General features: G+C 36.7%; 2 protein-coding genes across 2 annotated transcripts; both read right to left on the bottom strand.

Annotated features, from left to right (window-relative positions):
* Positions 1-14855: 14855 nt before the first annotated feature.
* LOC132029875 (uncharacterized) lies at positions 14856-15278 on the bottom strand. Its single transcript, XM_059419270.1, has one exon. The coding sequence runs from the start codon at positions 15276-15278 to the stop codon at positions 14856-14858; it is 423 nt and encodes a 140-aa protein (XP_059275253.1).
* Positions 15279-18013: 2735 nt separating this feature from the next.
* Positions 18014-19391, bottom strand: LOC132029881 (transcription factor MYB73-like). Its single transcript, XM_059419281.1, has one exon. The coding sequence runs from the start codon at positions 19112-19114 to the stop codon at positions 18368-18370; it is 747 nt and encodes a 248-aa protein (XP_059275264.1). The 5' UTR covers positions 19115-19391; the 3' UTR covers positions 18014-18367.
* Between the last annotated feature and the right edge of the window lie 7873 nt (positions 19392-27264).

Below are 27264 nucleotides of genomic sequence, written 5' to 3' on the forward strand. Positions count from 1 at the left end.
TTCCGGGAAGGGCATGTACTCCTCCGGGATAATGTTCGAGGTCCTCACCCGAACAAAGCGCTCCTGACTTTGACCCGATCTCTTGCTTCGTCCATCTTGGAGAAGATCGGATTCCGGCCTCGCTTGGCTAATTTTATTACGCCTCCCCGGAATCGTCTCGGGGAATAGAGGCGGATCAGATGTGTCATCATGAAGGGTTTCTTGGCGTCGTTGGCCAACAACCAGAGGCAAGCCACCGTCCTCCAGATTATCGGACCAATTTGTGCAAGAGTCACATTGTAGGTCCGGCACATTTCCAATATGACCGGATCAATTGCGGGTTCGAGTTTGAGCGTGAAGGGATAAGTGTAAACATATAGAAAGCCCTCCCTGTGGTCGGTACTTGATTCATTGGGGCCGGGAGCAAACACCTGCACCGAGCGATTATCCCATCCGCAATCAATCCGGACCTGATCGAGCTTATCTTCGGTGATGGATGAGGGGTACCGTCTTACGTCATACCCTCTATCTGCAACCAAGGAAGGCTTCTCAGCTTCAAATTCTTTATTGAAGTTGGGCTTGATCGGCACTATATCCAAGGCTGTAGGCTCGGCCACGTTTTTCCCCTTCGGCTGAGATACTGGTCGTCTCCTCGGGGAGGAAACCGAGGGAATATCCTGGGAGGTGGTTTCGGTATTGGCAGACATTTGTAATGGGTGAGAAAGAGGTTAAAAATTTGATAAAGGGAAGAAGGTAAGAAGATGGAAACAGCGAAGTAAAGAAAATGAAGCAAAATGGAGGGATGAGTAACGCTTCAATCAGGGAAGCAACACTTGAGTGGAACGAGTTCTTTGCAAGCAGATTTAAGCAGCAAATATGGGTGTTGAAGTGATGGAATCAACGATGGAAAGGAGGATAATGAAGAACAGAAGTGAAGAAGTAGAGAAAATGAGGTAAAATGTTGAAAGATGAAGAAGTAAAAGTGAAGAAGGAGGGACATCGAAGGCCTTATATAGGCATGGGTTTGGGCGGTTACAAATCCCGACCAATCGGCGAACGCCACGTGCCCCATAATTAATGAAGACGTGATTTGAAGGGACGTGCGTAACGACGGTTGCAGAGCTCGGCCTTTCGGGGTGCGATACATGGCAGACGGCAGAAAGAGGTGACAACTGTTCCCGCCAAAACGAGAAGATAAGAACGAGCCAACGGGATCACCGGTTTCATGATTCACCCACTTCCCGTTACTCCGGTATGACCTCGGTCCGGAAAGTGTGGGGACTATCTGTATACGGTAAAAACGGGTTAGCGTTTGTCCTGTGCAAACCGGGGGTGATAAAAGAAAGAAGGCAAACAATAGCGCTTTATCGGAAGAAGTTTGGATAAAATCGTTGTGTCCGATTCAACCGGGGATAACTCCTTATCGCAGTTGGTCCGGTTCCTCCATGTCTGAGTTAATCGTGGCCGTTGGTCCGGTTCAAGCATAGCGGAATCAGTCATGGCCGTTAGCCCGGTTTCTTCATGACTGTTCTGATCGTGGCCGTTGGTCCGGTTGATCAGTCGTTCGCTCGCCACGTGTGGAAATCGTGTTGTTACCTGCATCTGACAGTCGTACGGGTGTCAGACCGTACGACCCAGCCTTATCCATATTAGGTTTTCTTTATCCTAAAAGGGCTTCATGATGTATAGAGGGCCCATAGAGGAAAACTATAAATAGGGGCATTTCCTTATTTTTAGGGGTTGGCTTTTCAGATCCAAGAACTTTGTATTTGAAGATATACATTAAAGTTTACTCTCTTTGATTTCTTCAGACTTTGGTCTGGTTTACAGCTTAATAATCCATAGAATCATTTCATTCAACATTGCATGGAATATATATAATAAGATCTTAGCTCAAATATTCGAACCCTAACATCTTTACTCAATCATTAGCGTACCAATTCATTCGTACTTAAGTCATTTATAAGCAAACTATACTCATATATCTCTCGTTCATCAAAGAATAGATTAAAGTGCCATATATCCTATACCTCATTTACAAATTTAACTTATTATTCAATTTCGGAGTAAAACAGTGATACCATCTAAATGCAAGCGGATGAAACCTTTACTGCTTTGGGGAGCATAAATCATCTTGAATGGACCAAAAGTAGCATAAGAGACAATGAGTAGAAAAGCCTGAGGAGAATGTTTATCTTGTGGACCATCTTGAATGGACCAAAAGTAGCATAAGAGACAATGAGTAGACACAGAAAATATTGTTTTGTGTTCTGCTTTTTAGCAAGCCGTAATCATCTTCTTCCTTCTTTGAAATTTGTTCTTGGTTGAGTGTTTATCTTGTGGTCTGTAATATCTGACAGTTAATTGCAGGACTCATCTGTACTGCTGGAGGGACCTCATAAGATAGACATTGAATATTGGGCATGTAATTATAGTTGCCGCACCGTAGCACCACATCTTAAAGAAGAAAATGGAGAACATATTTGTCAAAGGAGTTGCTATTTGATTAAGCAAGGAGTGTGCAACACAAAAAATCTGGTATATTGTACCAGTTTGTGAATGATGGGTAATCTGGGTTGAGAGTAAGCCTGGCGACCGGTTCCATTTAACCGGTTTTAACCGGTAACCGGACCGGTTAAACCGGAACCGGAACCGGTAGAACCGGTTAACCGTATAATAGTTAATCGGTCCGGTTCCAATATTTTGCAAAATCCCAACGGCAATCGTTTAACAAGTTAAACCGGTGAAAATTAAAAAAAAAAAAAAAAAAAAAAAAAAAAAGGAATTAGCCGTTGGGCCGCCAGTCCGTTAATGGACCGTTGGCAACGGTCCATTTGCAAAAATGGCCGTTGCCAAACGGCCATTTTGTTAATTTTTGGCCCCCAAATTTTTTTTTTTAACACTTTAACCCATCCCCCACCCCTATATAAATCCTTCTTCATTTTCATTTTAATTCACACCAATTCACTCTTCTTCATCTTTCTCTCAAATCTCAATCTCTCAATTATAGTTACTTTGCAATAATTAGCCACAAAGTCTTATTATAGTTTCAACTTTCAATTATTAATTTTGCAATTATAATATTATTGGTGGAGTTGGTGATTTTGCAACAATCCGAAGTAGCTTTGGTGGATTTGCAATTCTAGCCGCCTTCACTTTGTTAGAAATTAATCTGGCAATTTGGTACCTTCGTTCCAATTCTATCTTTATTTTTCGCAATTTAATTCTAGCAATTTAATTTACGCAATTTAATTCTAGCAATTTAATTTGTTATAATTTATTTTCTTGTGATTTATTTGATTGTGATTTAAATTAATTCTATTTAATAATGTCAAAGAGATTAAGACGTGGTGCCGTAGTAGTAGTCGTATTGTTAGGGGTGCGGCTTAATGAGGAAACATTTGTGGAAGAAACACCTAATTTAGGTATTGATGTTGGTGGAAATAATCCACTTTTAGGTCATGAGGCAATGCAACAACATTTTACCGACACTTTTAATGAAGACTTAAATGATGATGATGAAACACAACCCCCCGAAAATCCCATGGAGATACATGTCCCGCACAATCACATACACAAGACAAAATATACTAAGTTAGGAATATACCTAAAATATACTAAGAATATACTTATAAGTATATTAAGTTATATAGTATACTTAAACATATATAAGTATATATAGTATATACTATATATAAGTATATATAGTATATATAGTATATAAGTAAGTATATATAGTATATATATTAAGTTATACATATATTTAGTATATATATTAAGTATATATAGTATATATAGTATATATGTATATATAGTATATATATTAAGTTATACCTATATATAAGTATATATAGTATATAGTACATATATATACATATATATAGTATATATATTAAGTTATACACATATTTAGTATATATATTAAGTATATATAGTATATATAGTATATATGTATATATATTAAGTTATACATATATTTAGTATATATATTAAGTTATACATATATATAGTATATATATATAAGTTATACATATATATAAGTATATATAGTATATAAGTATATATACTATATATATTAAGTTATACATATATATATAGTATATGTAAGTTATACATATATATGTATACGAAAAACACTATTACGTATTCTTGACTTGGTTAAGTCGTTAGTCGATAAATATTTAAACTTTAATTATAAAGTTGTATAACATATGTAAATATACCTACAATATACAAATAAATACTATAATATATATATATAATACAAAAAACAAAAAAAATATATTTTAAACACTCCAAACCGGACCGGTTCCGGTTTGAGTTTAAACCGGTAAACCGGAACCGGTTAAGCGGTTCGGTTTTTTAACCTAACCGCCGGTTCCTTAACCGGTTCCATAACCGGTTCCGGTTGGAACCGGTTCCGGTTGGAACCGGTTGCCACCTCTAGTTGAGAGTAATTGGAGTAGGTATCATTACTTATATTTACATGTACTTTTTAGCTTTATGGTTGAAAAATGTTTGTGAAGAGCATACGTTGATAGAGTTAATTAGTGTTGTGTAATAGTAGTAGTTTTACTTCAGCCACTTTGTTTGACAAGCCCGTACGTTGGGTTATTATCATAGCAAAAAGGTGACTCAATTGTGTTATCTACTGCCTTCCATAGACTTTCAAACAAGCAAATTATATGGTCTTTGGTGGTTTGAAATGGGGTTTTTAATTTATATTTTGCTTTCAAATGAAAGACAGTTTTAAATGGATGGAACTTACTTGCATTAGCGTTGGAAGATATTAATATTTAGTATTTGAATTCCATTTTGTTTAAAATATAATATGATATTTTAGAATATTGATCGACATCGTCTACCGTCCTTTACTGAAAGACTCAACTAAACCAGAAAACAACATTAACCCTGTTGGGCCCGTGCGATAGTTTTTGATACTTGACGATCACAATAAAAGGTATAATATCCCATTTGTTCTAATTTATGTCATGTTTTTTGTTTTTCGAGATTTAAAGTTCTTAAGCAGGCGTTTGGCCATGAAGATCAATATTTTCACTTTTTGGAGTTGGAGTTGAAGTTAGAGTTGAAGATGGAGTTGAAAATAGAGTTGTGTTTGGTTATAATTTTCTCAAAGAATAGTTGGTAGCTTGACCATATTGAAAGTGAAAACAAGATTTTAGTTGTTTTTCAAATTCTACATACAACTTTAAGTTGTATTTGTAATTTTCATGGCCAAACGCTGATTTTCAAATAAAGTGAACTAATTTTCAGGAAAAAAGTGAAAAAACTTCATGGCCAAACGGGTCCTAAATTTTACCATACATTTAGACATAGGGTCTTTTACTTTTTCGAGACGAAATTTAAATATTCAAAACTACATAAAAACTATAAAGTATTTAATTACTTAAAAGATATATGAAAAATTTGTGGTGAAAGAGTAACTTGATTGACTCTCGAAATTCGAATACCATCACATAAATTGAAACAAGAGAGTATTAAAATTGAACGACCCTTCTTATTTAAACTTGAAAAAGAACCAAGTTTCACCTCCATTGTTTAAAAAAAAAAAAATGACATTCATCAACTTTTTCTTCCAATAAGCTTTAAATTAATCTTTACTGCTCTTATTTTGTTTTCCTCTGATATTATATTCTTTGGTAATCGAGAAAACTTAGAGGCAGTGACGCATAGTTCGAAGCTGGATTAATATTAAACTGATATTTGGCACAAATATTTATATTTCACGTTACTTTCTCTCTATTTCTTAGTACTTTAATCGCATTCTTTATAGTGAAATCGCCAAATATTTATATTTCGCGTTACTTTCTCTCTATTTCTTAGTACTTTAATCGCATTCTTTATAGTGAAATCGTTGTATTCGAGCTTAAGTTGGTATGTTTGTGTGTTTAGGTACAACGAGGCAAAATGAACGAAACTCCAGCAATTTTGGGTGGAATTGGAGGCGTATCGCACTTGAACGAGATGACGAGAGGATCACGCAACACTTAGAAGAAAATCTGTCACTTTAGGATCTCACGCTTTGCATGCGCGATGTGCATGTAACGCGAGAATAGCAACTCTCTAAATCTTGGCGTTCTGATGAAGCTCAGACATTTCAAGCGCTGGACAAGCGACGCATGAATAGTGCACAAGTCCACCTCAGGTGATGGATGTACAACGCGCATGCAGCGCACGTCGAAGTCAGTTTTTCCCGATTTGATCGGGATTTGATTTTACTTATCACAGATTTTATTCTAGACTATAAATATAGGTTTTATCATTGTAAATGACGGCCGGGACTTATTCTTTAGCACAGTAAGTCGTTGTTCTTAGTTTATTAGCTTTCTTAGTATTTTAGCTTTCTTAGTATTTTTTGGTCATTAAATCCTAGGTTAATCATGAATTCTTGTTTCTCTTCTTGAATCTTGAGTAGCTAAACTCTCTCATTCTAGGGTTGTGGCAAAGACATGATAGTTGGTTTGATGACAATTTTTATCTATTGAATTTTCATCTTTTGGGTTGGTTATTTATTCTTGTGCTTAATTGTTTAATTACTTGATCACTAGTTAAAAACTATCTGCGGCGTGTAAATTAAACTTGAGAAAGGGAATTTGCACGCGTAATAAGAATAAATAGAGCTTGTTCGAGATTCCTTAGGGTAATCGTTTCGCTGTTGAGGATAGAGATATACCCTTTAGTCTCGCTTAGTTGGTTACGGAGATTTAAATGTGTTCTTGTTATTTTTGACGATCATAGAAATATATACGTTAGAGTAGCTTGAATAGACTTGCGAGCAATTCGAGAGATACTCATAAAGTAAATATTAACCTGTCAATTAGTAACCAGAAAAATAAATAGGTAGAACCATTAGAAGACTTAACTGGATTGTTAGTGGTCATAGTCCTAGATCTTTCTCTTCGCCGATAAAAATCCATTCTTTCTTGGTTGAACTTCATTATTTGTTTTCTTTTATTTTTAGTTAGTAGATAATTATATTTTGGGATTTTACTTCTTGTTAGATAATTAGATTAGTTTAATTTAGTTGACGGTTAATCCTAAGTCCCTGTAGATACAATATCTGGAATTCAATCCTATATTACTTGTACGACCGTGTATATTTGCATGTGCGTTTGAGAGCACCATAAACCCACCCATATACCCTCTTTTTACTTTAAAATATTATATATTATCCTACGTTGCGCTCCTGCCTCCTGCCATTAGTAGTTGGTGCTATGATGATGCTTGATTAGGATTTAGGATTTAAAAATTATGGCCAAATCCATCGACAGCCCCTTATAATCGTCAAGATTTTTCACTTGAACACCTCAACTAAACCTTGTTTCATTTAGACATCTAAGGTAGCGCCCGACTATGTCATTTAGATATTTTTCGCTGATTTGACAACTTGCATGATTTCCACACCAAACTGGTGCGTGAAGAAACCAAAAAAATATTTTTTTTAATTCTTTTATTTCTTTATTCTTCTTTACTATTTTTCTCTTTCTTCTCCATTTAACAAACCTTCCACCATTGCTATGTTGTTCACCGAAAAAAATGAAGACAACCACCACACTCCTCCCTAAGAGTTTACGGGACAAGAAAAATGATTTTGTTTGGGATAAATCTATTTAATAAACAAAAAAAAAATCCCAAAAAGATTTTAAAAAAAAAATTACACCCAAACTCATCTATGATTATCAAGAGCTCATTTCAGAAAATCAAATTGGGTATTATTACTATTCAAGTTAATGACAAAATCTCTCGAAATTGTTGTGACAGAAATTGAAGAAGAAAGAAGTGGTGACTACAGTTATGCTATTAATGGAGTCTTTAGAAAGCTTGATGGTTTAAAATGGGTTAACTGATTTGATGAAAATTTTGAGAACTTAGTGTTGGTTTTTTTTTAAATTAAATTTCGGCCCAGGGACCATTTTATAAATAAGTCTCAAACAACACAGAGAACAATGATTGGTGAAAATGGAACGGGGAGCGAAAATTAGTGTTGGGTTGTCTTTGGGTTCGTGGGTAATATTTAGCTGAAGTTATAACAAATTTGAAAGAGTTTCTCTTGAAAATTTGAATTAAAATTGTGGCTGGAACAAGAACACACATGAAGGTGATGAAGAACACCAAGGACAACTACTCACTTCAGAATGTTCAATGTGTCCTTTTTTTCTTTTTCTTTTTGTTAATAATGTGTCTTTTTCTGATTGGGTGTAAATTAAGTTTTTTCTTTTTCTTTTTGAGAGTATTACTTTTATTTTGTTATTAAATATTTAAAATAGTTTTTTCTTTTTTATTTTTTTCTAAAAAAGACACATGTCTTCATTTTATTTGTCATTTTCCACGTCAGTAGTGAGTAAATTGCACACACTTTGTAAATTTGGCTGATTCAGCGAAAAATGTCTAATTGGAATAAATTTCGGATAGTGTAAGTGCTCAATAGGGGAAGAGGAAATAAGATCTCTTGGCTTCTTACAACTTGAGTGGAAGAAAATATCTTTTTCAGATATCTTATGTGTTTTTTCTAGATCTTTTATGTGTAAAAAATGAAGATCTCTGGTAAAAAGATCATAAAATTAAAAAAAGTTTGTAAAGGGCCAAAAATTAATTTCTCCCCAATAGAAAAATCTCTCAATTTAAGTGTCTAAGTGAAAAATCTAGACGATCACAAGAGGCCGCCGATGGATTTGGCCAAAATTTAAGATGTAACTTTTGTATTTGTTAATTTGATAGTCGTCATAAATAGTTTTTGTAGTGTTACAACCCGTTTGGATTGGCTTATAAGTTGCCATTTTTTAACTTATTTGGGTGTTTGGTAAAATAGAAAACAGTTTAAATTAAATTAAAAGTGCTTAAAATTAGCCAAAATCAAGAAGTTACTCAACCCCAACTTTTTTTTATTGGCTTAAAAGCCATTTTGATTTGATCAACAACTTTACCGTTTTATCCCTTATATTTTCTGTTAATTTCAATACTACCCTTACTTCTAAAAATACCCTTTAAGCATTTTTATCCAAACACGTAACTGCTTATTTATAAAATAATTTTCAAAGACTTAAAAAACATTTTTAGCACTTTTGTTTAAAACTCACTTTTTTTTTCCAGCTAATCCAAACGGGCTCTTATTCTTTTCTTTTGTGTAGTTTTGGTTTGTGCCAGATATTATGTGCTTTAAATGTGATGTCATGTCCATTTCGTGTTGGGTTCCTTTACTAAAATTTTAAATTATTTGTCTGTTGCATGTATGTTTCTTCTTGGGTACGCAGGCCGGTTTTGGGACAGTGGTTCAATGCTCATTTGTGTAGTGTAGACAAGAGTTACTTTCTTGCTTTTTAGGTGGCAGCATCGCTCCAATATGATCCTTTCAAGCAGCAGAAAAGGGTATTATTTCTTGGGCAATTTGCAGTAATGTCCTTATTTTGGGGTGATCTTTAATTTTTGCCCATTAAAGTAAAAATATTTACTTTTGCCTTTCGCCAAAAACCTCAGAGTTTCAAATTTGAATTCCTGCTCAGGCAAAAATTTTAAAAAAATTTGCTAGGCAGAGGTTACCTACAAATTTTGCCCCATCAAACATAGTTTGCTGCGCAAAACTCTCCCTTAAGACAGAGTTTGCAGGCAAATTATGCCTGATGGGGCAGAGTTTGCCTGCAAACTATGCCTTAAGGGAGAGTTTTGCAAGCAAACTATGCCTTAGCAAACTCTACCTTAAGGTGGAGTTTTGGGCAAAACTCTGCCTTAAGGCAGAATTTTACCTTCAGGCAGAATTCTGCCTTGTGAATTCAAGTTCTACCTAGCAAATTTTTTAAAATTTTTGATTGAGCCAAGGTTCAAACCCGGAACCTAGGAGTTTTAGGCGAAGGAAAAAAAATTAAAGACCAAAGAATTTAAGGGGCAAAAATTAAGGATCAGTGCATTTGAAGGGCACTCCGCACAAAAAAAAAAAGGTTATTTCTTTGAGTTGTTAGTGCTTTCTAACATCATTTGTTAACACGAGAATCATAAGTATATTTGAACTGTCATGAACTATAAACTCAATTGCCCCCTCCCCCCACCCCCCACCCCCCCACATAAAAAAGGAAAAAGCAATAGCTTGTTGAAGGGGTACTCTTGAAATTGTCAATAACCAGTATTTGAAAATATACTTAAACAAAACCGAAACAAATTTCGTAAACCAAAATCGAAGAGCAATATCTAAAATATGTGTAGGAATTAAATCGAGCCCACTAAATGCACAGTGTGTCCTTAAGGAAATTATTCTCCTCAATGTACCCGAGGTGTTGGAATATATCCTTCCAAGATAGAACGATTTACTCACAGTGTAGCGGTACTGCAAACTCCGGCGAACAGCGAACCACTCGAAGGCTGTAAAATTACACTAGAATTTAATGAAGTGCAAGAAGAAGAGAGAGAATATCGTAAATTTCGTAAGGAAAAGTCCGAGGATCAACACATTATAAATAGCCATGGATGAGTTGGTTCAGAAAGGTGCAACCTTTCAGTGGCACCCTTTCAGGTGGCGAGAATATTTAAAATAATTTGAGAAAGAAAATGGGTCAAACGCGCAGATTCTTGTCACTAACCGGGTCAGGATTTGGATAATTAATTAATAAATAATTTATTAAATAATTTAAAATTAAATAAATTTGGTCCAAAAAGATTATCAATCAGATCATTTGACCAAATCCAAATCCAAATCCAAAGCCGAGTCGAGCATGCGACGACGATGACGACGGCGCAATGCTTGCCTTCCTCTCAACCCTTTAACAACTAGAAGGAATGCTTCTATATTTAAGTACAAGGACTTTTGTTTCCACTATCTATGTGGGAGAAATGCTTCTTCCATAAAGCAAAAGGGAACAATTCATTTTCCTTCCATATTTCTTCCCTCCAATTCCCATTCAACCAATCATTAAAACCCAACAATCCCCCACATTAATGGGGAATGGCTATAAGATAAAGGAATGCACGGACAAGTGTGTGATTTACAAGTAAAGATTAATTGCATTTGGATAAGTAGGTTTCCCTTTGAACTTTCCGTAGTGAACTTATATCGCATATACTCAGTCAATCGGTAGATGTGATATTTTTGAACTGTCGAGCTTTGTCGTATGCCTAGACAACATAAGTCACACAATTAACCCTTAACTGCCTATGGTTCTCACGGTTATGTTCGTTTCAGCTATGAACACCGCCTGGTTTCATGAGTGCATAGAGAATGGACCTTTACTATCATTCTCCTTGAAGCGGCTTACACTTCACACTCACATAGGTGATTTCTAAACGTTTAATCCTATAGATACACTATCTGGTCATATTTTGCCAAACTTAAAAACCATTAAAAAACTTTAATGCTTTATTAACTCATTAAAAAAGCCTTAACGTTTTATCCTTATTTTTGAACATTGTCTTCATCACGAAAATGGGTTGAGTTATTTAAAAATGTTGAACCGTCATTCATAACTTTGTTTGATCTCCTTGAACCTAGCTCTTGGGATCTCCATTCTACTAGGTAGAGTTACCGCCATGATGACTTGTCCTAGGCCTTAACCCCATTCCTTTTGATGATCTTTCAACTGCCTCTCTAGATAGGCCTTTTGTAAGTGGATCCGACACGTTATCTCTTGACTTTACGTAGTCAACAGTGATAACACCACTAGAGAGTAGTTGCCTAACAGTATTGTGTCTCCGTCGTATGTGACGCGATTTCCCGTTAACGCTCCCTGCCCTACCTATTACCGCTTGACTATCACAATGTATACATATAAGTGCCAAAGGTTTGGGCCAAAATGGAATATCTTCCAAAATATTCCGGAGCCATTCAGCTTCTTCATCGGCCTTGTCTAAAGCTATAAATTCAAATTCCACTGTAGAGCAGGCAATGCATGTCTGTTTGGATGATTTTCAAAACACTGCTCCTCTACCAATGGTGAAAACATATCCACTTGTGGATTTAACTTTAGATCATCCGGTGATCCAATTTGTATCACTATATCCCTCAATTACAACGGGGTATTTATTATAGTGCAAGGCATAGTTTTAGGTGTGTTTTAAATACCCCAGAACTCATTTCATTGCCATCCAATGAGTTTGATTGGGATTGCTTGTGAAAGGACTCAGCTTACTAGTAGCACATGCTATATCTGGTCGTGTACAATTCATGATATACATCAAACTTCCCAAAACTCGTGCATAGTCCAATTGCGAATCACTTTTACCTTCATTCTTTTGAAGTGCAAAACTTACATCAATTGGAGTCTTTGCAACATTGAAATTCAAATACTTTAACTTGTCAAGTACCCTTTCAATATAATGAGACTGTGATAATACTAAACCTTCTGGAGTTTTATGAATCCTAATTCCTAAGATCAAATCAAAGAACTCCTATGTCTTTCATGTCAAATTTGTTAGCAAGCATACGCTTATTAGTATTTACGTCGGCAATATCTCTACTCATTATCAACATGTCATCAACATATAAACAAAAAATGACTTCATGATTTGGAATGTTTTTAATGTAACACATTTGTCGCACTCATTGATCTTAAATCCATTTGCCAACATTGTTTGGTCAAATTATGCATACCATTGTTTGGGTGCTTGTTTTAGTCCATAAAGCGACTTAACAAGTTTGCACACTTTCCTCTCTTTACCAGGAACCACGAAACCTTCAGGTTATTCCATGTAAATTTCTTCATCCAAGTCTCCATTTAAGAAAGCTGTCTTAACTTCCTTTTGATGGATTTGGAGACCATATACTGTCGTTAGTGCTATTAACACCCGAATGGATCTTATCCTTATCATTGGCGAGTATGTGTCAAAATAATCAAGACCTTCTTTTTGTCTATAGCCTTTAACAACAAGTCTTGCCTTATATTTGTCAATAGTGCCATCAGCTTTCATTTTTCTTTTAAAGATCCATTTCGAACCTAAGGGTTTATTTCCGGGAGGAAGATCAACCAATTCCAATGTATGGTTATTCAAGATTGATTCAATCTCACTATTGACTACCTCTTTCCAAAATGGTGAATTTGAAGAAGACATGGCTTCTTTAAAGGCTTGAGGCTCATTTTCTAGCAAAAACGTCACAATATCCGGTCCAAAAAAAGTAGATGTCCTTTGGCGTTTGCTACGCCTTGGATCTTCTTTACTTGGTGTATTTTCCTTTGGTTCTTCCCGTGGTCGTTTAGATCTTTCGCTGGACGACTCACATTCCTGTTTATACGGATAAATGTTTTCAAAGAATTCAGTATTATTTGATTCAATTATCATATTAACATGGATGTCCGGATTTTTGGATTTGTGAACTAAAAATCGACATGCTTTGCTGTTGGTAGCATATCCAATGAAAACACGATCCACAGTTTTTGGTCCTATTTTTACCCTTTTGGGTATAGGAACTTAAACTTTAGCTAAGCACTCCCACACGTTGAAATATTTGAAGTTGGATTTTCTTTCTTTTCATTTTTCATATGGAATAGATTGTATTTTGTTGTGGGGCACTCTGTTGAGTATTCAATTAGCTGTAAGGATAGCTTCCCCCCACAAGTTTTGCGGCAAACCGGAACTTATTAACAAAGCATTCATTATTTTCTTTAATGTTCGGTTTTTTCTTTCCGCAATTCCATTGGATTGTGGTGTGTAAGGAGCAATAGTTTGGTGGATAATTTCATATTCTAAACATATCTCTGCAAAAGGAGATTCATACTCTCCACCCCTATCACTCCTTATCATTTTTATCTTTTTATTCAATTGATTTTCAACTTCACTTTTGTATTGCTTAAATGCTTCATCCTTGTTATTAAGCAAATAAACGTAGCAATATCGAGTGTAGTTGTCAATAAAAGTTATAAAATATTTTTTTCCACCGCGAGATGGTATTGACTTCATATCACAAATATCTGTATGAATTAAGCTTAAAGGATTGGAATTTCTCTTAATAGACTTATAAGGATGTTTAACAAACTTATATTCAACACATATTTGACATTTTAATTTATTACACTCGAATTTAGGTAATACTTCTAAATTAATCAATTTTCGCAAGGTTTTGTGGTTGACTTGTCCTAAACGAACATGCCATAAATCATTTGACTCCAATAAATAAGATGAAGTTGAAAATTTATTAATACTGTCAATAACCATTACATTGAGTTTGAAAAGGCCCTCGGTAAGGTAACCCTTTCCCACATACATATTGTTTTTGCTAATAACAATCTTATCAGACACAAAAACACATTTGAAACCATTCTTGACTAACAGTGAAGTTAAAACTAAATTCTTCCTAATTGTAGGAACATGAAGCACGTTGTTGAAAGTCAACACCTTGCCAGACGTCATCTTTAGGAATATTTTCCCTAACCTTCAACTTTCGCTGTTGTAGTATTTCCCATGGAAAGCTCTTCTTCGGGTCCCGTTGGAGCATACGTAGCAAATGCTTCTTTGACAGCACAAACATGTCGAGTGGCACCAGAGTCAATCCACCACTCCTTTGGGTTTCCAACTAAATTGCATTCCGTGAGCATAACACATAGATCATCAATTTCATCATCTTTTCCCACCATGTTTGCCGGATCTTTTTTCTTATTTTTCTTAGGAGCCCAACAATCTGGAGCCTTATGTCCAGTTTTCCCACAATTATAACAATTGCCTTTGAATTTTTTCTTGTTTTGTTCCTTCCTCTGTCCAGGCTTCTTCCTTTTCTTATTATTTGGAGCAGCTTCATCAACGATGTTTGCTCCCATAATCGTTGTATTTCCACGCGACTTCCTTTCGACCCCTTTATTATCCTCCTCGATCTTCAAGCGAATCACCAAATCTTCCAGCGACATTTCCTTGCACTTGTGTTTGAGATAGTTTTTGAAGTCTCTTCACGAAGGAGGCAACTTCTCAATTATAGCAGGCACTTGAAATGCCTCATTAATTACCATATCTTCAGCAATAAGGTCATGGATAAGGACTTGGAGTTCTTGAACTTGGGTTTCAACAGTCTTACTGTCCACCATTTTATAGTCTAGAAACTTGACAACCACAAATTTTTTCAAGCATGCATCTTCGGTTTTATACTTCTTTTTAAGTGCAATTCGCAATTCCTTTGAAGTCTTAGCAGAACTATAAACATTGTACGAATCGTCCTCTAAAGCACTAAGGATGTAATCTTTGCACAAGAAATCTGAATGCTTCCAAGCCTCAACAACCATGAAGCGCTGATTTTTAGGCATTCCTTCTTCAGGAACAGGAGGGTCTTCGTTTGTGAACTTCTGCATACCAAGAGTGGTCAACCAAAAGAACATTCTTTACTGCCAACCTTTGAAGTTAATTCCAGAAAATTTTCCTGTTTTTTTTGCCGGTGCCATGGCATGTGCAGTAGTTAAATGGCCTGACGAGGCAACATTCGTCGCCGCCACAGTCTCCGCCGCATCAGTCTCCACTGTAGTAGAGGCACTGACATCCTTTTCTATTGCCATTTTTCCTTATCTCTGTCAATAATTGACAAACAATTTAATTAATGGCAAACAAGAATAGGTTAATTATGGTCAAACTGTTTCACAAGTTAACGATGAAGTTTTTATGTTCTTCAAATCGTTTCACTCTTATGAACTTTAATAATCCAACGGAGTTTTTATGTTCTTCAAATTGGAGAAGAAAAATTCCAAACGGAGTAGAAAACCAGAAGGTTTTAATCTCCAGAAGCAGAATACAAATATAAAATAATTTCCTTAAGATTGTTAATAACCTATATTTGAAAATATACTTAAACAGAAACTGAAACAAATTTCAGAAACGAAAATCAGAAGAACAATATCTAAAAATATGTGTAGGATTTAAATCGAACCCACTAAATGCACATTGTGTCCTTAAGGAAATTATTCCCCTCAATGTACTCGAGGTGTTGGAATAAATCCTCCCAGGATAGAACGATTTACTCACTGGTGTAGAGGCACTGCAAACTCCGGCGAACAGCGAACCACTCGAAGGCTGTAAAATCGCACTAGAATTTAATGAAGTGCAAGAAGAAGAAGAGAGGAGAATATCAGAAATTTCGTAAGGAAAAGTCTGAGGATCAACATATTATAAATAGCCATGGATGTGTTGGTTCAGAAAGGTGCAACCTTTCAGTGGCACCCTTTCAGGTGGCGGGAGTATTTAAAATAATCCAGAAAAGAAAATGGGTCAGACGCGCGGATTCGAGTCACTAACCGAGTCAGCATTTGGATAATCAATTACTAAATAATTAATTAAATAATTAAAAATTAAATAAATTTGATCCAAAAAGATTATCAATCAAATCATTTGACTAAAGCCGAGCAAGCGACACGATGACGACGACGGTGCGATGCTTGCCTTCCTCTCAACCCTTTAACAACTAGAAGGAATGCTTCTATATTTGAGTACGAGGACTTTTCTTTTCACTATTTATGTGGGAGTAATGCTTCTTTCATAAAGCAAAAGAGAACGATTCATTTTCCCTCCATATTTCTTCCCTCTATTTTCCATTCAACCAATCATCAGACCCAATAAAAGTAACAATAAAGTTATCTCCGTGTGACCTAAAGTTTTTGGTTCGAGTCATGGAGTAGCCACTAATGTTTGCAAGTTGTCTATATTATACCTTTTAGGTGTAGTTCTTTCCTAAATCCTGCTAACGTAGAATGCTTTATCCAGTGAAATAGCTTGTTGCCATTAATTTTTTTTTGTCTACTTTGCGAGGTACTCAAACTGATTGGCTAAACGAGAACCTTACGGATATATCCGCCAGAGAACATCCTTATCCTTATCCTTGTCCTTCCTTTTACTTGGAAAAAGAAATCCCGGAGAGAAGTCGCTGTTTTTCATATCACCATTCAGATTCAATGAATTAAAAATAAATAAGTTTGCATTCACAATTATCTATGGCCATCAGTCCAAAATCATTTAGTGCCAATATTAATTAGACTTGACTGTAGCCATTATCTACCGCCGAAGAAGTCACAAGAATCCAGGCCGCGTTTTTCAAAGGACCAATTGCAGTTTTGAAGTGATTGGTCATAGTCACGTCAAGAATCAAACAATTTATGATCCGTACCATAACCTTTTTCGTAATAATTTTTTTCAATTCATTCAAAAATCAGTGTTTTAGCTATAAAATTTCAGGTCGAAATTGTATTTTAAATTTGAAAAATAGCTTCTAACTTAGTAGGCGTTTGGCCATGAGTTTTGAAATCATGGTTTCAAACTCCAAATCATCTAAAAAGGCATGATTTAGGGGTTTGAAATAATGATTTTAATTTTTTTAAATATAAAATTTAATTCATAAGTTTATATTTTATAAAAAAAAGATCCATAAGTTGATAGATATTTTTAAAAATTATCCACATCAATTATTTACCAATCTCATTAACTTCCACCAAATTTTATTTATGTCTACCAACCTTTTAATTTTGTAAAAAAAGACAACAACAACAACAACAAATACCCAATGAATCCCACAAGTGCGGCCCTAGGTAGGGTGAGTGTATGAGATCTTATCCCTACCTTGCAGTAGGAGAAATTTCAAAGACTCTACGAAGAAAAGGCATAGGAAAGGTTAGATACGGGCAAACAATTCAAAGCAATTATGAAAATGAAAACAACAAAAGTGAATAAGCCATGATAAATCATTCTTTTGTGAAAAAAGACCTATGGTTTAATTTTATTTATTGAACTAAAATTTGATCAATTGATGTTGTATTTTTAGAAAGGTCTTCTAGTATTAATTTTGAGCCGGTTGTTATGAATTAGCGTATTAATTTTGCATTTAACTATGACTTACTCATTTGGTAAGATTGTATAAGAATTGAGAATGTTTTGATAGTTTTCACAACTTGTGGGGTTTTTATGTCTATAAGAGAAAATACTCTTTAAAATATCCAAATTGCATGTTCAAACGGAGCCTTAGTTTACTCACTTTTCACTTTTGAAGTTGCATTCTAAATATGAAAAATACATTTAAGCATGAATATTATTCCAAATATTCTTTGCAAAAAAGATAACCAAACACAACTTCATCTTTTACTCCAACTCCCAAAATTCCAATTAAAGTGAAAAATATTTTAAAATCTATGACCAAACGCCTACTTATTACTCTAGAATTTTCAGTCTTTTCCGGGCTAGTTGTTCAATAAATCATGAGTTCCTAAAGTACATTGATATATAGGTGCAATCTGCAAGAACATCCACAAGTTAGAAGTAGTCCATTAATCAACGATATGAAAGAGAATTGGACTTTAAATTAGGAATTCAAGTGCACGGTGGTGCAATTTTGGCCTTCAAGGAGAGTAAGGGAAAAAAAAACGTATTCATAGTTATCCTAATAGTAATATTCAAAAGAGAGAAGTGAAACGCAGATGGACCATATGAATTTCTAAAGCTGTTTTGGAACCTCAGACTCAAAGCCAGGCCCAATTCCAAAGCCACCCTGACCCCGTAATTTGTCAATGTAACAACGAACCTCATGGGCTATCATACGCTGCATGATTGTCACCAAGCATGTCTCTTGAATCTCCACCGTACATTTTTCCTCCTTCACTTTACTATCAACATTGATCTGCGCCTCTTCCTTCACTATCTCTTCCTCAACCACCGGGGCAGGTGACTCTAGCATCCCTCCCCAGGGTAATGACAACGTTAGTGAAGTCTCAGGTCCAGGCCCATCAAGGCCCAATTCATCATCATTGAGCCCATCAGGCCCACAACTACAACATTGCCTCTTTGAGTTGGACTCTGATGATGACCCAACCATTGACTCATCCAAGCCCATAAGCATAGGTGTTGGTGCGGGGCGCTTACGACGAAGTGTGCAATTCCAGTGATTCTTGATTGCATTGTCAGTCCTTCCAGGCAATAAGCGGGAAATAGTGGCCCACTTATTGCCATGAAGGGCATGGGCCTGAAGGATAATGGCATCCTCAGAAGGGGTAAAAGGACGGTGTTGCACGGCGGGGCTGAGCTGGTTGCACCACCGCAGACGGCAAGACTTACCGGATCTACCTGGTATGCCGGTACTTATAAGGGACCAATTTCTTGGACCATGTTGGTTAACTAGTTTTATCAACATGTCGTCCTCTTCAGGACTCCATGAACCTTTGATCTTTTCTCCACTACCCTCCATTGATTTAGAATTTTTGTTTTGGTGTATAATAATTGATATAAAGGGAAGAAGGGGTGGGGGTGGTTAGGGTTTAGAGATAGAAAGAAAAATAAATAAGAGTAAAATGAACATGTACATGATCGGTGTAACAATAACCGTAAGGAAAGAGGAGTTGTTGGCATGAAACATAAACTGCCGCATTGACGAAACCACTTCGTAGTTGGTTTCTTTTGTTAGTTAGTTAGTTTGTATCTAATAAATACTACGAATAAAATATTTATTTATTGTGTTTTTTGTGTGTCTGCATGGTTAGTTTGGAAATGAAACGTAACTAACGTAATATAATAATACGTATTATTATTTTTATTAGAAAAAAATTAGTAGTGAGTGAATTAAGTGAAGAGTAGGAAGAGGACGGGTAACTGATAAAATAATATTAATACGTAACGGCTTTTCCTGAAAAAAGCATGCGAGAGGGGCGTTATAGGAGAAACTGCTGATATTACGACCCCTTCCGAAACTGTGGCAGTTAGGTTTCTTCCATTTGAATTCCTCCTAACCATTTCCTACTACAACTAAACTGTTGATACATATATTTTACAATTCAATTTCTTCATTAACAACATTGACGTGCTACAACTTATATAGAGGCTACATCTTTCTTATAATTCCCTCTTCCTCTTTTTATTTTTTCCCAATTTTATGTTCTTGCGAAATGCATAAATAAACTCTTGATTTCAGTTAGTCTATTACACCTTTCTTAATTATGTGCCTTGTACACTTTTTGTATAATAGAAAGAAATACCAGCATCAGTTAGCTGTATGTTTTTATAAGTGATGGCAACATTTAAAGAAGTGAACAAATGATATCATATTAGAAAGTACAATTCAAATCACATCAATAAAACACAATTCAATAACTATAAATCTCCTCCATGAGATTTCATCTTATAAATGTATTCACAGTAGTCTCATTAGAAATACTACTATCATTAGAAATACTAAGTAATTCTTCTTTTTAATAAAGACCCCAAACATGATCATCCGATATACTAGGAGATGAACCCTAAGTGTAAATAGGCGGTGGAATGTTTCAGAAAGTTATTGTATATATGTAGGAGATTATTACCTTATGTACACTTTTTGTATAATAGAAAGAAGTACCAGCATCAGTTAGCTGAATGTTTTTATAAGTGATGGCACCATTTAAAGAAGTGAACAAATAAACAAATTATTATAAAGATATCATATTATAAAGTACAATTCAAATCACATCAATAAAACATAATTACGATATTTCATATTTTAGATGTATTCACAGTAGTCTCATTAGAAATACTACAAACTAATTCACCTTTTTAATATAGGGAAAAGGGCCAAAAATGCCCCTCTACTTTGAGAAAAGGGCTAAAAATATCCTCCATTATAAATTTGGGTAAAAAATCCCCCTTTCATCATTAAAGTTTTCAAATATACCCCTGTCTTAACGGAAATCCTCAACATAGCCCAATTTCATTTTTAAACTCGCTCCATTAAAACCCGATCCCACTAAATAAAAAACGCATATGGGTTACCCGCTCTTGTGCCTAGTGGCTCTAGATGTAGGATTCGGGACCAAGTAGGTCGCATATTGGTTTTTTATGTAGTTGGCTCGGGTTTAAATGGAGTGGGTTTAAAAATGAAATCGGGTTGTGTTGAGGATTCCCGTTAAGACAGGGGTATATTTGATGGCTCGGGTTTAAATGGAGCGAGTTTAAAAATGAAATCGGGTTGTGTTGAGGATTCCCGTTAAGACAGGGGTATATTTGAAAACTTTAATAGGGAGGGGTGTTTTTTACCCAAATTTGTAACGGAGGATATTTTTAGTCCTTTTCTCAAAGTAGAGGGGTATTTTTGACCCTTTTCCAGACACCAAACATCATCATCTGATTCGCAGATCTGTCTTAATATTCAACTTCGACATACAAAGAACAACAATATTGGATAATATTTCTTCAAGAAATTTCGACTACAAAGAAGAAAGAAAAAATAAATTAACAGGAGAACATACGACGAAACAGAAGCAAGTAGAAGTCCCAAAAATGCCAATTGCAGAGAAGAATGCATATTATTTTTAAGTCGAGGTTTTGAGTTGGCTTGAAAAATTGTTGACCCCTAAAAAGGTAACAATTGAATTTATATGTGATTTAAGGATACGTGGTTAAATCTGTCGTTAACGCAATGAAATATGGAATGACAATCAATTATATATAAAGAACAAGGATAGAAATAGCCTGAATTTGATATTGATTGCCTCTGTCTTAGGACCTAATTGTTATAGAACTTAGGACTTAAATATGAGATTTTACAAAGTGTGAGTGTGAGAGTAAAACTCAGAGATCCTAATGAGATAGTTTTACCCCTATTTATAGTACAAGGGTTAAAACCCTAATGTTCACTCAAATATGGTAAAATACGCAAATTACTACTACTGGCGGAGCTACAACGGCTATAGCATAACAGACGGTGAGAAATCCAACCCGTCACGGATTTTTTGCGTTCATATTAACTGGTGTCACTCCGACTTACCGGACTAACTACTCATCGGACTTCGTTTCATCTGTGTCTCCCAACTTAAACCAACGTCATGTTTTGATGCCCACGTTTCTGTTTTGCTCCGACCTCTCGTCAGATGGTCGCAACTATCTTATCCTAATTTTTACCATATACAGATAGTCCCCACACTTTCCGGATCGGAGTCTGTCAGAGTGATGGGAATTGGAATGATAACCTCAGTATCTTCTCTTGTAAGCTTCCTTTCGAAAATAGGCGGGAAGTCAAACGTCCCTTTACATCACGTCTTTCTAACTTCAGACATGTGTATCCTCCTGATTGGACCATCCCTTCGGTTCCCGAATTGAAGCGTCTCGCCATTATTATTCTCCCCCTATAAAAGTTTGATTTTTCACTTTTCACTTTTTACCTCTCGATCAATTACTCCTCGATCTTCCTCAAATCTTTAATTTTGTTCTTGTTTTCCTTCAAATCATCTGCCAATCTTCAAAACTTCATAACAATCTACAAATATCCATCCCAATCTTCTAACCTTCAACCCAATCTTCAAATCTTCATCCTAGATCTTCAAATCTTCATCCCAGATCTTCAAATCTTAATCCCAACCTTCAAATCTTCATCAAAATCTTCAAATCTTCATAAGGAATGGCAACAAATTCCAGATCTTCTAACAAATTCCAGATCTTCTTCCAGAAACGCTTTACCGATCGCTTCTCCACCTCAGGCGACCGACGCCGTTGCTAGCCCCTAGGTTAACCCCCAGACCGGTCTCTATGAACGTCGGGCTCAAGATATATTGCCCTCAAACTATCATTTGGATATCGAATTTGTGATCGAGGCTGTTCCGAAGAAGTCCTCGAAAAAGTCCAACAGGGTCTACAATATCAGACGTTACCCCTCCTCGATCAAGGAAAAAGATCTCCTACGAGTCCCAACTGACTTTGGATGGTCGGTCCGGCCTTCCGATATTGTTGTTCCGGGTCCGGATGATGACATCACCACCTTCAGGGACTGAATACTCAAACGTATACGCCTATCCCTTCACACTCAACCTTGACCCTCGGATCGACCAAGTCATCCTCGACATGTGAAAAACGTGCAACTTAAGCCTCACACAAATTGGTCCGTCCGTCTGGCGGACTGTAGCTTGTCTCTGCTTTTTGGCGAACAATGTCAAAGCAAAATTTACTTTAAACCATTTGATCCGGCTATATAGTCCGCGGATCTTTCGTGGAGGGGTTGTAAAACTCTATAAATAAGGGAAATACCCCATCCTTTCCAGCGTTGATGAGAACAGAGACCGAGGCTAGTTGGAACATTTCGTCATGTTCAAAATTGCGGAGATAATCCCGGCGGGATCCATGCCATTCCCCGAGCAGCGGAACATGAAACCTAAGCATCGTAGTACTCTTTATTTCTCCACGTGCTTTCAATTATGCATCTAACTCTTTTTATACTTCCGTTGCATGGATCCCAGATGAAATAGAGAATTTCCTAGATTGGATAGAGAACATTATATGCCAGTACCCGCACCAACTATGCACATGGAAAGATCTATCCGATAAGAAGTGGATAGAAAAAAAAATCATGGTAAGCGTCGTTTTTCCTCATTTTTTTTGGATCATCCCTTTTTCTAACTTCGACGTTATCTTTTTCAGGTCTGCCGAAGGGTTCGTCAATCCCAGGGCCTAAACCAACAGATGCCCTTCCCGCGCCGAGTTCAGTGTTTAATCCCACGGACTCAGTGCAACTTATTGCGAAGGCGAAGAAGAAGAAGAGCGCTAAATCCTCTAGGCCCCCAAAATCACCTTCGGTGGGTCAAAAAAAAAAAGCTCCAAAGCTGATGGCGGCCCTTCATAAGTTCGGGGCTTAAGAGACTTCCCGGATGATGATATCCTAATAGTGGAAGGCAGGACCGGTGCCGCCACTACTGCTACCGTCGAGGCAGATCATGCTCCGATCGATGTTATGGAGGATGTCATGGCTGGTTCGACCGAACCCATTGCAGCTGACACGGTTGAAAATGTCTCAGTCCTCATCGCTGAAACCTTCCAAAATCCCGCTCCGTTAAAGGTCATCATACATGAAGCGGATACTGTTATCGTTGAGAACTGCACATCTTCGGAAGAGGAGCCTACGACCAAGGGGGACATGCAAACCGAGTCAACTCCTTCTTCTCCTCCTGCCCGTACTTTCGGGCAGAAAGATTTTGGTAGTATGTTCCCCGATGAAGGGGTTGTTACCGCATCCGATGTGATAGAGGGTGCCTTTTGGTTTGGCCACCTTGTTATTCCACAACTGCCGAGGAGGTCCCCGAAGGATTTTGAATCGAGTTCACGATCGAAGCTCATAGGGACTTTCCCGGCTTCGAGCGTTGATCCGAATAGGACGTGGTCGGCCACTATCACTATCCCCGAGGATACCAGTTTCTTATCTCAGCTTGTCGGTGTAGCCAACTACTTTCGACCCCTTGTGTCGGAATTCGATAGGGAGAAGATGGGGCGAGTCTCCTGGAATGTCTCCTCTATGAGAGCATGCACGCTGCCAACCGGGTAAACACTTTTTTCAAAAGTTTTTTTTGCTTTGAGTAATTCTCACGGTCTGCTAATTTTTAGCTTCATTTTTCCTTTGCAGTCTATCGTCCTTGAGAATGAAGGTTTCGTTCGTGTTATGCGGGAAATGGACGATCTACAGGCCCAACTGGATGCCCAAGGCTGAGAAATCGAGAAGTTCAAACTTCTCCTGTAGCAAAAAGAAGATCAGCTGCAGCAAGCCGGTGATCCTTCGGTCCTCTGAGTTGAGCTTGATGAGGCTAAAAAAGAAATCCTCTGAGTTGAGAATGACCTCAAGCTTATGACCGAGAAAAATGAGGTCCTCAAGGTAGACATCAAGAGGCTCGTTGAGGATTCCTCCACCTTCGCCAAGCAGTTCGAGGAGCAAGAGGCAGCCATAGCCCAACTGAGGCAAGAAGTAGACTCCCTCAAGGTCGAGGCTATCAACATCGGGGATAGGTTTGCCCGGATTGAGGCTAAGAGGGCCTCCGAGAAAGAGATCCTAAGGGTGGCCCAACAAAAGGCAGAAAATCGGGCCAAAGCCAACGAATAGCTAAAGGGCGAGTTTGAAACTTCTACCCATGCCCTCGACACCCTGAGTCAACAAAATGCCAAACTGACGGAACAACTGCAGCGAGCTTTAGTTGAACAGGATCAGGCCCGTGCTGATGTTGATACAGCTAGGGCTCGGTCTATGCTAAAGGCCGAGCATATGAGATGGAATTCTCAGACGCTTACTTTGGAAGAAGCTCGGGGGTGGTATTGAGGATATTACTGCCAAGATCGAGCGGGCAAGGGTAGTTAAAGATGAAGTGCTGAAAGCACTCCTTGAAGATAGCTCAGAGGATGATCCCGAAGGCTCTGGCTCTGATTTCTCTTCGGAGAATTATATAGGCTTTTAGAAAACCTTTGTATTTTCTTTTATTTTGACTTATTTGTAAATTTGTCAAGGTCAATCTCCGGCCTTTTGTTTATATGAAAGTTTCAGTTTGACTTTATTCTGTTAGTGTTTGCTTTTCAAGCATTTTCCTGCTTTCAATACTTAATAAGATTTGAGATGAAAGACCTTTGAATCAGATAACATTACTAACGTTACTCGGTCCGAATACAAACTAGGTGTGACGTTGAGTAAATCTTTAATAGTTTTCACCTTAACGAATTTTTGAACCAACTTAAAGAACCTGAAAGTTTTAGGTTTGTTTTATACCTAGCCTTTTTTCTGCCAGTGCTTGTCTTTTGATGGCATGTAAGGGCCTCACTTTTGTGAATTCGGTCGTCTCCAAATCACTTTGGGCATACAGGTTGAAGTCTTAATTACTTCGAACCCTTTTGACATTTTAAAGTCTTTACAAATTAGGCTCAGCTCACTATGGCTTTAATGCCTTTGTTTTGTTCCGTCTATTTTATAACGACAGTTCCCATTGAGGGTAGCCCGTGGGCTTCAAAAATTAATTACTCAAGAATGTTAAGTAAATATTCATGCAAGAGTATAATTGACACCAATTTTAACCGAAGTATTTTTCTCATTTCAAACATTTCTTGTACAAACAACTGATGCAAGACTCCTTCAAATTTTTCTGCCTTTGCCATAGCACCTAAACTAGCCGGGCGCGACTCATTTGATCGTTTGGCCCTTACAACAGATCCTAGTGCAGACAGTGTAAAAGATATCTAGCTTTATTGAGCTAACTTGAACTTGTCGAGGCTTCATTGAGATATCTCGAGCTTGTCGAGGGTATGTGATACGCTCAAATTATACCTATTAATGGTATAACACGGACGTTGTCAAATATAGTAACCCAACAAGGTTGGGGTCGAATCCCACAGAGAACAATATGTAGGCGTTTAAGCAGATTAAAAATTATCACCAACAACGGCTAGGCCGAACGCATCAATGGTGGTTTTTAGATAAAGTTTTGATAAAATACGAAAATATAAAATCTAATCTAGAAAGCAAGTAAATTGATCAATGGCCACAAGAATGGAATAAAGGAAACTACTTCTCAAGTAACGATCCAATATATTTCACGAATTATAAATAATAGCAAGTTTATTTTATTTAGCCTCGGATAATGACTCTAAATTAACTTCTCCGAAGATTAACTAGACTACCTAATTGAAGATCCCTCGAAGCAATTAGGAGCATTAAGAACACCCGAATATGGCTACAAGTGGTATCGCCTATTCCTAGGTCAATTTCCATTAGATGGGGGTTAACGCCCCAAATTCCTGTTAATTATCAATCCCGTTCTTCCTCTTCCGAGATTCAAACAAAGTAAATGGGTAAGTCCTAGGGTTAGCTACTCCCTTGAGAAACATTGAAGAACAAGAATAATTAAAATAACAATAACTTACTTGATTAAAAATAATGTCGATCAATAAACAAGCACGACAAGAGTTTCAATCTCAATTGTCACCAAGAAATTCCCATAAACAAGGTTCAAATAAAAGAAAGAAAATATACGTTGGAACCCTAGCCTCCAAACTTGTGTTTTATGCCAAAGATGTCTAAGAATTTTGGCTTATGAAATATTTATAGGTGTAAAATAATTCCCAAATAAAATAACTGAGTCCAAAACGAATTGGGATAAATTCTGAGTCCGTAATATGTTCACCGCTCGCGCCTGGCAGATCAGCCAATTTGGTGCTCCAAAACGTTTCTGCCAACACTCTTTTTTTCCTTCTTTGCAACTGATTTACATCTTTGCTCTTTGGTCTCATTAAATGCTCCTAATCATTAGCAAATGGTGACCCCAATCATTAAGGCCACTAATGCTTGTCTCCATTCGTTCTTTCCTTTATTTTTCTTCCGCTTTTTATTCAATTTTGCTTCAAATCTCTTTAACTTTGTACCGCTTTATTCCTACATAATACAATATAATATTAAGCACAAAACAATATAATTTATACTCAAAAGACAATTAAAAGTATTAAAATGTGAGGCAATAATGGGTAAATATATGCAATTTTGGCCGAACATCAGTATGGCAGTCCCCTAGTGTTTGTATTCTAAGAAGGAGGAGTCAAACACTATAAGTCAATGCTGGGTAGTCCTCAGTCCCCAGC

This window comes from Lycium ferocissimum, chromosome 1, assembly GCF_029784015.1.
Source record: "Lycium ferocissimum isolate CSIRO_LF1 chromosome 1, AGI_CSIRO_Lferr_CH_V1, whole genome shotgun sequence".
NCBI lineage: Eukaryota > Viridiplantae > Streptophyta > Magnoliopsida > Solanales > Solanaceae > Lycium > Lycium ferocissimum.